Here is a 16,492-nt window from a genome sequence, read left to right on the forward strand (position 1 = left end):
ACCTGTAGTGCTAAGGACATTGATCAAGCTGTCAGTGAGGAAGCTCTATCGTTAAGCAATCCTTCAGTCGTTTATCTTTTCGTTGACACTTCGATTCGCCGAAAGGAATCGAGGAGGCTGGACCTGCTGCAGGAAGTGTGTTAATTCGCTGTATCTCCTGTGCGATTTTATCCTCTTTCTTCGTCTTTTTCTCCATCTTCTCTTCTTTTTTTCTTTTCTTTTTTATCTCCGTCGGAAGAAAGTTAGTGTCCCTGAAGATGAAATGCTTTAAGAAGTTTCGGATGCAAATTGCACCACGTCAGACGAAAAACGAACCAGATAAAAGTGAAACGTAAAGATGTCCAGCTGTGTGCTTCCGCCTCCCAGGATTCCTCGCTGGCCGCCGAGAAAATAGGGGCGTAAGAAAAGCACGGAATAATAATGATAACGAGGATAATAATTCCATGACAAAACCTCTCCTTCTTCACCTTCTTGTGCGTTCCAGAGGGCGTCGCGGAGGTCAAGGCACAAGCGAGAAGTCAAGCTGGTCGTGCAACGTCACAATAATGACTCCATAAATTCGACCGGTCTTATTTTTCCCCTTTTTTGAAGGAGTTCTGCTTCGGCCGTTCCGGAGAATGTATTATACAAAAGCAAGGGAGTTTCCGGTCCGGCTGCGTGGAGGAGAACTCTGGTCGGGACGATAGCAAATGGCTTTTAAATTAATGTGTTTGATGTTCGACCGAGAAGGGACAACGAGTGGTGATCATTAGATTTTCTTCTCTCTTTTTTACGGCGATTCGGAGGTCATCTGCGTCCACCTGAACTCGAAAGCACACTCTTGACATCCATTTTGCATGTCCTTCCTCTAGAAGCAAAGTCTTTTATGCGGAAACTTTTATGGTTCGGGTCCATCTGTGAGTGATTCTTCTGACGCCAAGACTCGATCGCCGAACCTCGTCCGAGTGGCCTCATCACGGCCTCCTCATGATCTCCTCATGACCTCCTCATGACGTGTCCCTAATGGAACGGGAAGTGAAGATGAGGTTCTCGCCATATTGGAAGGGTGACCTCGTATGCCGGGTCTTATACACGCGGCCAATAATTTTCTGATATTCAGATTATCTTTTGATTGGGCGGAGCTTCCTGCAGATATCTGAATATCTTTGTGTTGAGGAAGGAAAAAAGAAGAAGAAAAGGAGGAGAGTGAAGCAGCAGCGGCGCAAGGATATGAGTTCCATTTTCAGTCAATCAAAATATTGGAAAATTTGTGAATGGGAATATCAAACTTGAAACATCAGCAGTAAATACAATGCTCTTGTAATCGAACTTGGGCCGTAAGGAAGGGAAACGTCGCGAGTTCGCCCTTATACAGCGCAATCGGAGGGGCAACGGCGGCGCCCATGACGGAGGGGGGCGGGATGATGTCGCCCGGGTCGCCCCTGTCACGGAGGCGGGTAGGACCGTGCCCGGCGCCCTTTACCATCAGCGGAGCCTCGGACACCAGTCGCTCCTGCGCCTCAGTCGACGCCCTCTGCAGTCCCACGACCATCGAGTCCTTTCTCAGCGAGTCCCCCTTCACGCTCTCGCAGGCGAGGAGCTGGGGAGACCTGATAGGGAATCCCAGACGAGGATGCAAGTCGAGGGAGAGGTTCTGCTCCAGGTACTTCCTGATGGGCAAATCGCAGACGAGCGGCACGAGCGAGAGCGAAGGGAACAGCGACGACGCCTCCAGACAAGACTCCGTCGAGGAGAAGTACGAGCGGAGGGGAAGCAGCGGGAGCGTCCTGTCCACATGCCACGCGGAGCCCCAGCAGAAGTCCTTCCTCTCCTTCGGGAAACCGCAGTACCACTTCGCGGAGAAGAGCGATGGCGTCGAGACGGTGGAGCTGGGCCTCCTCTCGGACCAGCCCAACGTCCACCTCAACAGAGACAAGAACGTGTCCAACTACGGCACCATCTCCAACCTGATCCTCGCGCCCCGAGACGCCCTGAACGGCGTGCAGACCGATGAGCCGAAGGAGAAGCCTTTCCTGAACTCGGCGATGCGCCAGCGGTCCATCCCCTTCATCGTCACGCAGAACCTGAGCTCCCCGAAGCCGTTCCTGAAGGCGGGAGCGAGGCAGTCCTCCCGCTGCAGTCTCAACGTCCCAAACGGATCCAAAGGATTCCTCTCGTCGAGGACCAGACTCGACGCCAAGGGATTTCTCGAGTCCTTAGGAGGAGGACGTCGAGCAAGCCAAGGCCTGTCTCACCTGAGGGTTCCTGGAGGGACGCACGGCTCGGAGAGTAGGAAGGGCTCCTTTCTCTCGGCCATGAACTCCTCCATATTAGACAGGATGTCAATCGCGTCCTTCAAGTCCTCCTGCAAGTCGCTCTCGAGATCGGAGGAGATGAAGAACAAGATTATACAAAATTTTAACACAGTAGGTTGACTGATGTACCACTCTTGCATTATTTCTAAACAGAAGAACACGAGTACGGATAATGTACATGCAAGATAACTATATTAACACAAATAATGAATAACATTAGAATAACAATGTTATGTGTATTACCTGCTTAAAGAAAACTTGGTTATACGCGCTCCATGTTTTTCTCTTTTACAGAAATGTTTTACCGGTATGTCTTGAAGCAGTGTACGTGTGTATCTGTGTCTGCCTACCTGCCTGTGTGTGTGTCTGTCTGTCTTTTTGTCTGACTGCCTCTCTATCTATGTACGTCTGTGTACGTCTGTGTATGTATACATGTAATAAGGGCAACCGGTCATTCCTATTTGCATACGCACACTCGAAAGCGGTCGGAAATTATTACTCGAGAACCAAGAATTTCTATATCCGGAGACCCTCGAGCCATTTTAGATTTAAGAAGGTCCTTTGTATTTTAAAAAGGCATTGCAGTTGAAAGAAATGCCGCTTTTGCATATTCATTGCTATTTACGTACCTACAAATATCTGTAAGAAGGAAAATTATGCGATATTTTTATTAGTTATATATTCCAATAGATGACCGAAGTTCGGCTCCCTGACATTTACAATCTTCATAGAGGAAAAACTGAACGGTTTTCCATGACGTACCATTTATAAAGTTCCTTCCCGAAACGACGTGGTCTTATGTCAAAGTTATTCCTTTCTATCGATTTATTTTACTGCCCTGTCATTTCTTTCTATTCCGTCTTTTTTTTTATTTCTCTCTCTCTTATTTTCCTTTTTTTTTTTTAAGAGGGGCATCTTGGAAACCTCTCAAACTCTGGATAAATCTTTTTTCAACTTTCTCTCTCATACCCACCGTCGCATGAACTTTCGGGTCGCTCGTTAAAAGATAGCAGTCGAATGCTGGTTTCGTCCTCTTCTCCCCCCTCCCCTCCTAGTTTCGTCCTCTACCCCCCTTCCTGGTTTCGTCCCCAACCCCCCTACCCCACCCCTGGTTTCATCCCCTCCCCCCCTCCTGGTTGCGTCCCCTACCCCACCCTCTGGTTTCGTTCCCTACCCCGCCTCCCCCTCTGATTTCGTCCCTTTCCCCTCTCCTTGGTTTCGTCTCTCCCCCCCTCCATTCCCCCTTCTCCCCACTTTCTCTCTCGAATTCCCTTTCATTCTCTCCCATTTTTTCTCTATTTTGTACTTTCCCACGCTCCTCTTTCTACTCCCTTCTCTCTCTCCTTCTTTCTCCTTCTCTTATCTCCCTTCCTCCTCCTTCCTCCTCATTTCTTCTTTCTTTCCATTTCCCCCTTTTCCATCTCTTTGCCATTTCCCCCCTCGTTTCTTTCCCCATCCTCCCTTCTCTCTCTCTCTCTTTCTTTTCCTATTCCCCCTCCTACCATCCCCTTTCCCCCTTCTCCACCTCCTTCCCCTCTCCCCCCTCTACCCCTCTTTCTTTCCCTCATCTTTCCCCTCCCTCTTTCCCTCCCTGTCTCCCCCTCTTTCTTTTCCTCATCTTTCCCCTCCCTCTCTCCCTCCCTCCCCCCTCCCCCTCCTCTTCCCCATTCTTCCCCTCCCTTCCTCCCTCCCTCCCCACTCCCCTTTCTCTTCCCCATTCTTCCCCTCCCTTCCTCCCTCCTTCTCCCCTCCCCCCTCCTCCTCTTCTCCCCCTCGTTGGCTGACCGTCCAATCATCACTATCTCTCCAACATCCCCCCCCCCCCCTTCACCATCATTAAACGTCACGAATCATTTTTCCATTCACCCTGCATCCCCATCCAAACTTTCCTGCCGTCCAAGTGGCATCACCATTGAAGGAGGTTCGAGTCCTCTTCTTTTTTCTCCTCCTCTTCTTCCTCTTCCTCCTCTTCTTCCTCTTCCTCCTCTTCTTCCTCTTCTTCTTCCTCCTCTTCTTCTTCCTCTTCTTCTTCTTCTTCTTTTTCCTCCTCTTCTTCTTCTTCCTCCTCCTCCTCTTCTTCTTCCTCTTCTTCTTCCTCCTCCTCCTCTTCTTCCTTCTCCTCTTCTTCCTTCTCCTCTTCTTCTTCCTCCTCCTCTTCTTCTTCTTCTTCCTCCTCTTCTTCTTCCTTCTCCTTTTCTTCTTCCTCCTTCTCCTCTTCTTTTTCCTCCTCCTCTTCTTCCTCCTTTTCTTCTTCCTCCTTCTCCTCTTCTTTTTCCTCCTCCTCTTCTTCCTCCTCCTCTTCTTCCTCCTCCTCTTCTTTTTCCTCCTCCTCTTCTTTTTCCTCCTCCTCTTCTTCTTCCTCCTCCTCTTCTTCTTCCTCCTCCACTTCTTTTTCTTCATCCTCTTCTTCTTCCTCCTCCTCCTTTTCTTCTTCCTCCTCCACTTCATTTTCTTTCTCCTCTCCTTCTTCCTCCTCCACGTCTTTTTCCTCTTCCACTTCTTCTTTTTCCTTCTTTTCTTCTTCCTCCTCTCCTTCTTTCTTCTATTCTTATTCTTATTCTTCCTCTTCTCCATCGTTCTATTTTGCTTCCTTCTGTTCTACTTCTTCTTACTTCTATTCTTTTTCTTCTTCCTTCTCTACTTCATCCTCCTCTTCTTCTTCTTCTTTCTTCTTTCTTCTTCTTCTTCTTCTTCTTCTTCTTCTTTTTCCTTCTCCTTTTCTTCTTCCTTCTTTTGTTTCCCTTTTCTGCTTTATTTTTTAACATTAATTTAATTTAACTTCCTCCTTCTCTTCATTTTCCTCTTGATTCTCTTCCATTTATCTTCGTTTTATTCTCCTTATTTTTTCTTCTTCTTTTTCAATTCCTCCTCCTCCTCCTCCTCCTCCTCCTCCTCCTCCCCTCCCCTCCCCCCCCGCCCCTCCTCTACTCCTCCTCCTCCTCCTCCTCCTCCTCCTCCTCCTCCTCCTCCTCCTCCTCCCCCTCCTCCTCCTCCTCCTCCTCCTCCTCCCCTCCTCTCCCCCGCCCCTCCTCCTCCTCCTCCTCCTCCTCCTCCTCCCCTCCTTTCTACTTGCCTCTTCCCAACGCATCCTAGACAGCATGCAGTCCACTTCCCCTCCTCCCGGAGTTCCCATCTTCAAAAGGGCCTCTGTACCCCCGCAGAGATTTTTATTTAACGGCTTTTCATCGGTTCGTTCTTCGACCCGTGAGTCTTTTTTTTTTTTTTTTTTTTTTTTTTGCTCTTTCTTTCTTTGTTTCTTTGTTTTGTTCTTTTTTTCTCTCCCTTTTTTTTTTTTTTTTTTTTTCTTCTTCTTCCTGAACTACTTTCAATTTCACTAATCTTGTATGAGCCATCAGTTCTTCCTCTCCCTCGCCCTTTTTTGTCCTGTTTTCTTTTTCTTCTTCTTCCCCCTCACCCCCCCCCCCTTTTTTTTTTTCTTTCTTTCTTTATTCCTCCTCTTCTTCTGCCTCCTCTCCGTACAAGCTCTAACACCAGAATCAAATTGTCTCTTTTTTTGGACACGGTTTTCTCTCCTTGAGCGCTCTCCTCCTTGCCCTGTTATGGATGACTTCGGGGAGAAATTTTATAACACAGCATCGCCGCCTCATATAACATCTCTCACGAGCACTAACGATTACGCACGGCGCCTGGTATCTTTATGGTAATTGAGCGCCGGGCCTTTATTTTGAGTTTTGTTTCCCTCACGCCAATGCTGTTGACTCTTTTTGCTTCCTTGAGGGACGTCGAATGGGGAGGACAATCACGGGGAGGAAAAGGGGAGAAGTGTTCCGCGTCTTCAGCTTTGTCTTCCTCATCGGCGTCTTCGTCTTACTTTTCCTCCCCGGTTGTGTCTCCTCCTTAACCCCCTTACTCTAGTAGTTCCTTTCCCCCTTTACCCTAGAAGCCCCTTACTCCCTTGCCCCTTACCATAGTAGTTTCTTTCCCCATTTACTCTTACCCTACTAGCTCCTTTCCCCTTATCCCTTGCCCGAGTAGCCTCTTACCCCCTTATTCCCTTACCCTAGTGGCCCCTTACCCCCTTACTTTCTTACTCTAGTTGCTCCCTTCCTCTTTCCCCTTACCCATTACTCTAATAGCCCCTTACCCCTTTATTCCCTTATCTTGCTAGCCCCTTCCCGCCCTTTACCTCTACCCAAGTACCCCCTTCCCCCTCCCTCTCGGCAAATACACCGCGACAAATGGACGAGATAGAGCGTCTCGACACGAGGAATCACACCCAAAGGCAGCCCGGGACCTTAGGCCTACGCGTAGCAAATAGCCAACTTCCAGCAGCTATTAGCGGAGCGAGGCTTATGGACCGATATTCTGGGGTACTCTGCGGAGGGGCGCGCGTCTTGAATGGCGGCGTCTGAGGCGATAGACTTAAGGGCTCATGACCAGGGATTTCCAAAAGGTTCTTGAGCAAGGGACGGGAGGGAGAGGAAGAGGGAGAGAGGGGGGAGGATGGGAGGGTGGTAGGTTACAGACAAAGAAAGAGTGAAAGAGAGAGATGAGATAGATAAATAGAGATAGATAAATGGAAATAGACAGAGATAGAGAGAGAGAGAGACAGCAGATAGATGGAGAGAGAGAGAGAGAGAGAGAGAGAGAGAGAGAGAGAGAGAGAGAGAGAGAGAGAGAGAGAGAGAGAGAGAGAGCGGCAAAGACAGAGATGAAAAAAAAAAAAAAAAAAAAAAAAAAGCAGAGAAGGGGACAGAGAGGACGAGAAGATTGAGATAAGTTACGACCGTGGTTTACGCTGCTCCTCTGAAGAAACTCAATTTGCGTCGGAGAAAAGTGTGTCCAGGACTAAGATTTATAGAGGTAATGGATTTTATAGGGTACACGTAAGACACAGATAAAGATTTAAGCAAGAAAGCCACGGAGGTAAAAGCAGTACAAATAGATGAACTGAAACTTATCATGGGAGGTAAAGTTTGCATTAAAGGGAAGATGTTCCCCCGGAAACAAGAAGTTGCTGCGGTCATAAACGGTACCCGAAAGGGACAGTAAGAACGGGATGAAAAAATTAATTCAGATGATTACCCACTTTAGAGCGAATTAATAGAGAGAGAGAGAGAGAGAGAGAGAGAGAGAGAGAGAGAGAGAGAGAGAGAGAGAGAGAGAGAGAGAGAGAGAGTATAAGATCAAGAAAAGAAATGAGAATATACATATAAGGACGAGAAGGCTCAGCGATGCAAGAGGGATATGGGTCAAGTGGTACCTATAGAAATGTGAGACCGGGAAAAAAACTGAAGAGGAGCCACAATATCTAAAAGTGAAAGGAGTGGAGAGAGAGAGAGAGAGAGAGAGAGAGAGAGAGAGAGAGAGAGAGAGAGAGAGAGAGAGAGAGAGAGAGAGAGAGAGAAAGCGAACAGCACAAGTACTCTAAAAGACTCTCCTGGGTATGAGGGCGAGTCCCAGAGCCTAGCAAGGTCGGCCTCTACACAAGGCAAGTAATGTCATCCTTGCCTCCCTCACGTGCAAGAAGCTGCGTGTGTGCACAAGGGATTCCGTGAGTTCGAGGAAGTCGAGAGACGGGTGGAAAAGCCTCGCAGAGTTCGAACAGAGTCTGAATGAAATAAAAAGAGAAATAGAAACGAGTGAATCTGTTTCGCTCGAGATGCCTCCATTCTTTTAACATTCTTTGCCGCCGTAACGATACTTAAAGGGTTCGTAAATGGGATTCATTTAGATGGCGGCGTCTGGCACTTGAGGCTTTAGGTTTATTGATATCATCACTCATTACAGTAATGAGGATCGTAACTTGTTCAAGGCGATGCTTGTGATAAGTCATGGGGAATGATTATGATGATGAGGAAGTGACGGCAGTTTTGATGGCTATTGTTATTTCAAAAACACACTGCGACTACTACTACTACGAAGACTTCTACTATTATTAATACTACTACTACGACTTCTACTTCTACTACTATTAATATTACTATGACTATGACTATTGCTATTACTATTACTATTACTATTACTATTACTATTACTATTACTATTACTATTACTATTACTATTACTATTACTATTACTATTACTACTACTATTACTACTACTGTTACTATTACTATTACTACTACTTTACTATTACTACTACTACCACTGTTATTACTACTACTACTACTGTAACTACTATTACAACTACTACTTGTACTACCACCACCACTGATACTACTATTTTAACTGCTGTAACTGCTTCAGCCGCCTGCAAAATTGTAAAATAATCGTTGAAGTATATTTTAAAAATATATAGATTTATTCACGAAAAAAGGCCGAGAAACTAATGCTTTCATCATTAGTCAGAAACCTATTATGCCAACTGATGCCATTTTGCATTGTTTTCTGTTGCATATTACGTCATCAGTGATATTGCAGCGCACGTCATGGCTGCCATCTGCATTATACTTTATATTGGGATCATTATAACCACTGTTCCAGCCCTGGCATTTGCATATATAATGATCATCAGGTTCACATTAGAATTTTTAGTCATTAGCATGACAGACCTGGCTTGAACGTATATTTTTAAAAATCTCTCTCTCTCTCTCTCTCGCTCTCTCTCTCTCTCTCTCTCTCTCTCTCTCTCTCTCTCTCTCTCTCTCTCTCTCTCTCTCTCTCTCTCTCTCTCTCTCTCTCGCTCTTTATCTATCTATCTATCTCCCCCTCTCGTTAATATCATCATCGATCTCTATCTATCTATCTATATATCTATCTATCTATCTATCTATCTATCTATCTCCATCTCTCTCGTAAATATCATAATCAATCTCTCTCTCTCTCTCTCTCTCTCTCTCTCTCTCTCTCTCTCTCTCTCTCTCTCTCTCTCTCTCTCTCTCTCTCTCTCTCTCTCTCTCTCTCTCTCTCTCTCTCTCTCTCTCTCTCTCTCTCTCTCTCTCTCTCTCTTTTGTAGGTATCATAACCAATATACATTTTTAACTGAGGTAATTATCTATTTTTAATTGTTATTATTGTCCTTCTTTGATGAGAATCCAATAAAAAATGTCGGGTCCTATTATTGGAATTTTAACGCAGCGCAAAAGGTGTAATTTTAGTGTTGTTGTTTTTTGGTTGTCGTTGTTGTTGTTATTAACTTTCAAAATTACAAACGTATATACAGAGGCGGCGGGAGGAGAGGGAGAGGGGGTAGGCGAGGTGGGGGGGAGGTGAAAGGTAAACAAGCCATGTTTTGACTTTCATTACTGTGATGTTATCCAGTGTGAGCAGTAACGTGTGGGCTTAATTTTATTCGTAATTAAGAAAGGAGCTTTTAATTTTTTACTAAATTTGTTTGTGGTGTTAGTTATGGTCATATTATCACCCTTAGAATCATCATTATCATCATCATTATGTAGAGTTTGTGTGCTGAAGGAAATTAATTTGTATCTGCGAGATGATTGACTGGATACAGATGCTATTTCAACTTCTTTATCGTTGCTTGTCCACCTATGATACGAAATAAACAAGGGAACAAATAAAGTGTATTGTAAGTATTACCATTATTATTATCATTATCATTATTATCATCATTATCTTCGTTATTGTCATTATCATCGTGATCGTTCGTTCCTGAGGCCTTGGCGCGTTGGAAAAATGTCGATAAAACTACAAAATAAATAAACATTTTTAAATTGTAGTTTTTATTCTCTTGTGATCTTGTTTTTTTTTTTATCACTTTTATTCACAAGCTACATAGCTACTTACAACGTTAGACTAGTTAATAATTCACCATGATATTGCCACAAACTTTAGGCCAAATATATCCCATTCCTGTTGCTATTAAAGACGTAATTCCCGTGTCACAGCAGGAGTTGATGGGCTGTTTTGATGCCCAATTACGTAATCGCAGAGATCCCCGCTTTCATACAGACTCGAAAACTTTCCTGGAACTTATTACTGGAAATTATACACGAGGAAATTGTAATTATGAAGCTGACTCTTAAACGTGTTTCGGAATTGTCGGGCTTTTTTGTGTGTGTTTTTTTCTTTTTTTTGTCTTTCTCTGAGGATTTTTTCTTTCCCTTTCCCTCCCCATTTTCCTTTCCCTTTCCCTTTCCCTTTCCCTTTCCCTTTCCCTTTCCCTTTCCCTCTCCTCTTTCTCTCTCTCACTCTCTCTCTCTCTCTCTCTCTCTCTCTCTCTCTCTCTCTCTCTCTCTCTCTCTCTCTCTCTCTCTCTCTCTCTCTCTCTCTCTCTCTCTCTCTCCCTCTCCCTCTCTCTCTCTTTTATTCACCATTTATATTCAATTTTCTCTTTGTCACTCTCTTTTTCGTCCGTGAAGATTGTTACACACATGAGTGCTTTACCGGTTAGTTAATTCATTCGGCCCATTAAACTTGCCTCTTACGTGAATATCGTTATTGTATAATATGTGGAAAAAGGATAATAATTTCCAGAGGCAAACGAAAGCCTTCGACGAAATAAAAAGGCTTCGTTACTTTTTCTCGATGTTTGTTTTTGCCTAAAGAAATATTTGGAATAGAGTCGTATCCCCTGCTTTTCTTCTTTCATTTTTTTCTACTTTTTTTTTCTTATTCCTTCTTCTTTTTGCTTTTATTTTTTTATCTACGTTCTTCTCGTCTTGCCTCTACTATCTATTTTTTTCATTATTATGATCTTACTATCATTATTATTATTAATAATATTATTAATATTATTAATATTAATATACATATGGTGAACGCACACACACACACACACACACACACACACACACACACACACACACACACACACACACACACACACACACACACACACACACACAGTCACACCTCTGAAAGGAGAAAATGAAGCAAATTTACCGAATAAACGGGGTCTTATTCCCTCTTAAATCGACCAGAGAGCAAGACCTCGGTTTGCGCTTCTGCCTCTTAGCTCAACCTCGTTGCAAGGACCAGGATGAGATGTCATTGTTATGGGCGTCTTCATGTTGCAGAATATTGCAAAATGTAGATCAGGCGGAGACGTTATGGGCTGGCGGGTATATGATCCAATTTGGGAAACCCTTGTATGTCGTTTATGTTGATGCGTCGCATATCGAATGTGTAGATAGAGATAGAGATGGATGGGTTGATGTACGTGTGTGTGTGTGTGTGTGGGTGTGTGTGGGTGTGTGTGTGTGTCCAAATGCTTGGGTGTTTATGTATGTTTGCGTGTGAATGCGTGTGTGATTTTCACATCGATATGCAAATACATGTTTTTTTGTTTTGTTTTTATATATTTCCATTTTCTTATTTACTTTTTATTTATGAACATCATCAGAACACGAAACAAAAATATATTCAAGCAGGAAGAAATTTGTAACACGAGCAATTACAGCCTTGCAAGGACACCATCTAATTACGCTGGAGGTTCTTGCAAATTAATGACTGATGAAAATAATTGCTCCTCATCTCTCTTTGCGTGTCACTTTCTCGCCCGCAAACGTGAATCATCTCTCGTGATAAGCCAAGTCATTTTGTTTACGAGATTATAGCTTGGTGTCCTGGCGGGAGGGGGGGGGGGGATGGGGGAGGAGGGAAGGCGTGGAGCGAATTCGTTTCCTTCTTGAACATTTTGCAATTTATGCGGAGTTGCTGTGTCGTCGGCGCTTGCTTCATTATATAGTTCACTTTCTTCTTCTTCTTAGTCTGTTTATGTCTATCTATCTATCTATCTATCTGTCTGTCTCTCTGCCTATCTATGTATCTGTCTGTCCGTATGTGCGTATATTATCTATCTATATACTTATGTACCTATCTACCCACCTCTCGCTCTCCCTCCGAGAATCATTTAAACCCAAACATAAAGAAAAAGGGGAAAAAACCTTAATTCAGAGAAGCTATGCTACCTGATTCCTGATTCTCTTATGCTTACTGCTGTTTGCCAAGCCTCGGAAAAACCCTTTGCTCGTTACACTTGCCAACGATGTTTACCCACAGAACCTCTTCCCCTGAGGAATCGCTCCACCTTCGATCAGCTGTGGGAGAGAGGGAGAAAGAGAGGGGGAGAGGGGGGGGGAAGAGGAAGAGGGAGGGAGAGACAGAGATAGAGGGAGATAGAGAAAGAGATATAGAGAGAGGATCTGTCTATCTGTCAGACAGGCTGACAGAGAGACAAACGGAGACAGAGACAAGGAGACGGAGATGGAAAAAAGAGGAAACTGCTGAGTTCTTTGAGACAGATTAGACATGTGACGGCGGATGTTTTCGACAACTCTGACGGGGGGGGGGGGGCGAGGAGGGTGGATGGGGAGGTGGGGAAGTGGGGTTCAGTATAAGAGGGAGGTTATAAGGGAGAAAGAGGTGGATGGGGTTAGGAAAGGGAAGTAGGGGGGAGGGTGGGAATCAATGTTATCTTGGGGAAGGAATCAGTAGGCTTCGCTAGGGGGGAGAAAAGCAATTTTTTTCGGGGGGGGGGTCAGTTGGGATTGGAAATGGAAATGGAAAGAGAAAGAAAAACTATAGATTGTAGGGGAAAGCATCAGCAGAGATGGGGAAGAGACGAGGAAGAAGAAGAAGAAGAGGAGCAATGACCTACGGAAAGGGGGGGTGGGGGTCGGTGGGGGTAGAAAGAGGGGACGGAGATGAGAGAGAGAGAGAGAGAGTAGGGGGGTGTTATGTATAGCCAGCTGGCCTTAGTCACGTATCCAGTAAGAGTCCAGCGACAGTTTTATCTTTTTATGTGTCCTGGTGAGACTGTATTTCTTTTATGGCGCGTGCGTGTTTCTTCGTGAAGTGAAAAAGAAATCAAATTTGGCAACTGTGAAGGACGTTGCAAAAAGTCAGTGATCGAAAGAATTGTGAGGACCTTGTTCATTTCTCTTTCAAGTTCTAAAAATAGATAAATAAGCAAGAATAGGATGGAATGATACACTGAAATAATGATGATGAATTAGATAAACAATAAACATATGGAATTTTCATAAATAACAGCAGCCTGAAGACTTCCGGTGTTATTTGAATAATAACAATAAACATAAGCAAATTGATAGAAATTAATAAAATAAAATACATATGGAAAAAATCATAAAGTAGACACAATACACTGACATGCAGAGTAACTCAAAAACCTATTTTATATTCACATAAGTCATAATAGTACACAAGGATACAAAGATATAAATACAGCATTGTCAAAAAAAGATAGGAAATTATATTTATAATGAGAAAAAAAAGAGGATACATTTACCTCATATATACCACCTCTTGGAAAAATATCGTAGTGCGCTGACTACCTTGCAAGACTGACAGAAGGCCGAGGGGGAGGGGGGGAGGGAGAGGGAGAGAGAGAGGGAGAGAGGGGGAGGGAGAGGGAGAGGGGGAGGGGGGGGGGGGGGAGGGGGAGGGGGAGGGAGAAACCAGACAACAGTTCAAGCTTCAGACCTTCCTTGGGTGCGCTTAGGCAAGAGGGTGGGGGTCAGAGGCGAGAGAGAGAGAGGGGAGGATGAGGGGGAGGGGGAGGGGGTGGAAAGGGAGAGAGGAGAGGAGAGGAAGTGGGAAGAAGAGGGGAAGAGGGAGGAAGGAGAATGAAGGAGGAGAAGAATAAGAGAAAAGGAGGAGGAAGGGAAGGGGAATGGAGCAAAAGTAGGAGAGGATGAGGAGGAGTGGGAGGGGGAGACGAGGGAGAGAGGAAGAGAAGAGGGAAAGACGAAGAAGGAGGAAGAAAACGGGAAAGCAAGGAGATGGGAAGGAGACAAGAGGAAGCAGGGGAAGGAGAGAGACGGAGAGAGGGGGGGGGGGGGAGAATTGATCAGGGGACGCGGTCGATCGAGGGGGGGAGGGGGGAGAGGAAACTTTAGGGAAATAGAGGAAGATGAGAGGATGGAAATGGAGGGGGAAATAAGTGAACGGAAAGCAGGATGAGAGATGAGATGTGTGGGGGGGGGGGGGGTAGCAGGAGGGCGAAGGAAGATAAAGAGAGGAAAAGGAGGGGAAAGGAGAAGGGGGAAGATGGGAGAGAATACAGAGACGAGGAGACAGGAAATAAAACAAAAGAGAAGACACAAGTGAGGAAAAAAACACATACAAAAACAAAACAAAACAAAAACATAACGACTTAAAATAATAAAATCGAAAAATTAAGGAAACCAGATAAAGTAGGGATTGGGTGCGTGTGGAGGGGATGGGAGGGGGGGTGAGGGGATAGGGAAAGAAATCAAGCCAATCAGATCAAGGAAATTCGAGAGATAAAGGAAAGGTCACGGGATCGTTTGCTGGAGAGGCTGATAAGTGTCTCGTCCGCGGCCGTCCAAACCCAATTCATTAAGCAGTCACTCTCATTTCGTTACGCGGTTAATATTTCCTTCCCTTTTTTTTCTGAATTATGGATCATGGGTGGAATTTGTTCGTGGTTGATGGAACCTGATTATTTAAGTCAACCGGGACTCGCAGTAACCTGAGTTTTAGAGTATTAGTAGTAGTGGTGGTAGCGAAAATATGTCCGAAAAAAAATGAGTGTCGAGATGCGTATCCTTTCATTCCTGTTATAGTTCACACACAAATGTACTTCGACTTTCTCATATGTATAACATCTCTATTATTAACTAAGATATGTGTGTGTGTGTGGATGTGGTTGTTTATGTTTGTGTGCATGTGTTTATGTAAGTGTGTAAGTACCTACATTTCTACCTACCTACATGCATACATACATACATTCATTCATTCATCCATTCATTCATTGATTCATTCATTCATTCATTCATTCATTCATTCATACATACATACATACATACATACATATATATATATATATATATAAAGATATATATAGATATATATATATATATAAAGATATATATATAGACATATATATAAAGATATATAAACATATATATATATATATGTATATATATAATGTATATGGCCATTTACAAACATAGATACATGCATATATGAATACATGCATATATGCATGTATTCATATATATATATATATATATATATATATATATATATATATATATATATGCGTGTGTGTGTGTGTGTGTGTGTGTGTGTGTGTGTGTGTGTGTGTGTGTGTGTGTGTATGTATATATATTTACACACACACATATACATGAGAAGCAATTTCCCTGACATGAGGCGCCGTGTTGGGTAATGTTGGCGTCATGCGAGTGTGTATATATATATATATATATATATATATATATATACATATACATATACATATATATATACATATACATATATATATACACAAATATATATATATATATATATATATACATATATATATATATATACACACACACACACACATACACATGAGAAGCAATTTCCCTGACATGAGGCACCGTCATGCGAAAATTCACTTAAGCGCTCTTTTGTTCCAGACATAAACTAATTAACCTCGCGCATACGAGAGTAACTCGATTACTCTCATTTTTCATGTATAAGATGAAAGAGGTGATGAAGAAGTCAATAGCTCTATTCGCACCTGAGAGATAACACGTCACTGTGCATGCCAAGAGGAAGCAGTACAGGTGCATGTTGCAACAAGCAAGCTAAAGGTGTGCTTTAGAGAACGAACGCTTCGTGTGAATTTTTTCGGCCCTATATACCCGTGTGATCTGATTTGCCTCGGTGTTTTACCCAGCATCATAGTCTTTATATTTCGACTCTTATATGTGGAGAAATAGCTCAAATATTAAACTGTACATACGCAAATACAAGCACGTACATACATGCATGCATACATACATACATCCATCCATACATACATACATACATACATACATACATACATACATACATACATACATACATACATACATACATACATACATACATACATACATACATATGAGTGAATATGTATATGTATATATATACATATACATACGTTATATACATGTACGTATATGTGTGTGTGTGTGTGTGTGTGTATAATATACATGCATACATACATGCATATATATATGTGTGTATATATATACGTGTGTGTGTGTGTGTGTGTGTGTGTGTGTGTGTGTGTGTGTGTGTGTGTGTGTGCGTGTGTGTGTGTGTGTGTGTATGTACATGTATATACATGTGTTTGTGTGGGTATATATGCGGACACACACACACACACACACACACACACACACACACACACACACACACACACACACACACACACACACACACACACACACGGGCAGTGTGTGTGTGTGTGTGTGTGTGTGTGTGTGTGTGTGTGAAGGTATATATGCACATATTGTTTGCAGAAATAC

At 43.5% G+C, this 16,492-nt stretch overlaps 1 protein-coding gene across 2 annotated transcripts in view; it reads left to right on the top strand.

The window, feature by feature from the left end:
- Positions 1-927: 927 nt before the first annotated feature.
- Positions 928-16,492, top strand: part of LOC125038693 (potassium voltage-gated channel unc-103-like) — a 102,725-nt gene continuing 87,160 nt past the window's right edge. For both annotated transcript variants that reach the window (XR_007116067.1, XM_047632258.1), the window contains exon 1: positions 928-2,405. Coding sequence is in view for 1 of the 2 variants with exons in the window: in XM_047632258.1 (XP_047488214.1) it covers positions 1,383-2,405 (1,023 nt within the window). In the remaining variant the exon portion in view is untranslated. The remainder of the gene's footprint in view (positions 2,406-16,492) is intronic.

Source organism: Penaeus chinensis, chromosome 25 (assembly GCF_019202785.1).
Source record: "Penaeus chinensis breed Huanghai No. 1 chromosome 25, ASM1920278v2, whole genome shotgun sequence".
NCBI lineage: Eukaryota > Metazoa > Arthropoda > Malacostraca > Decapoda > Penaeidae > Penaeus > Penaeus chinensis.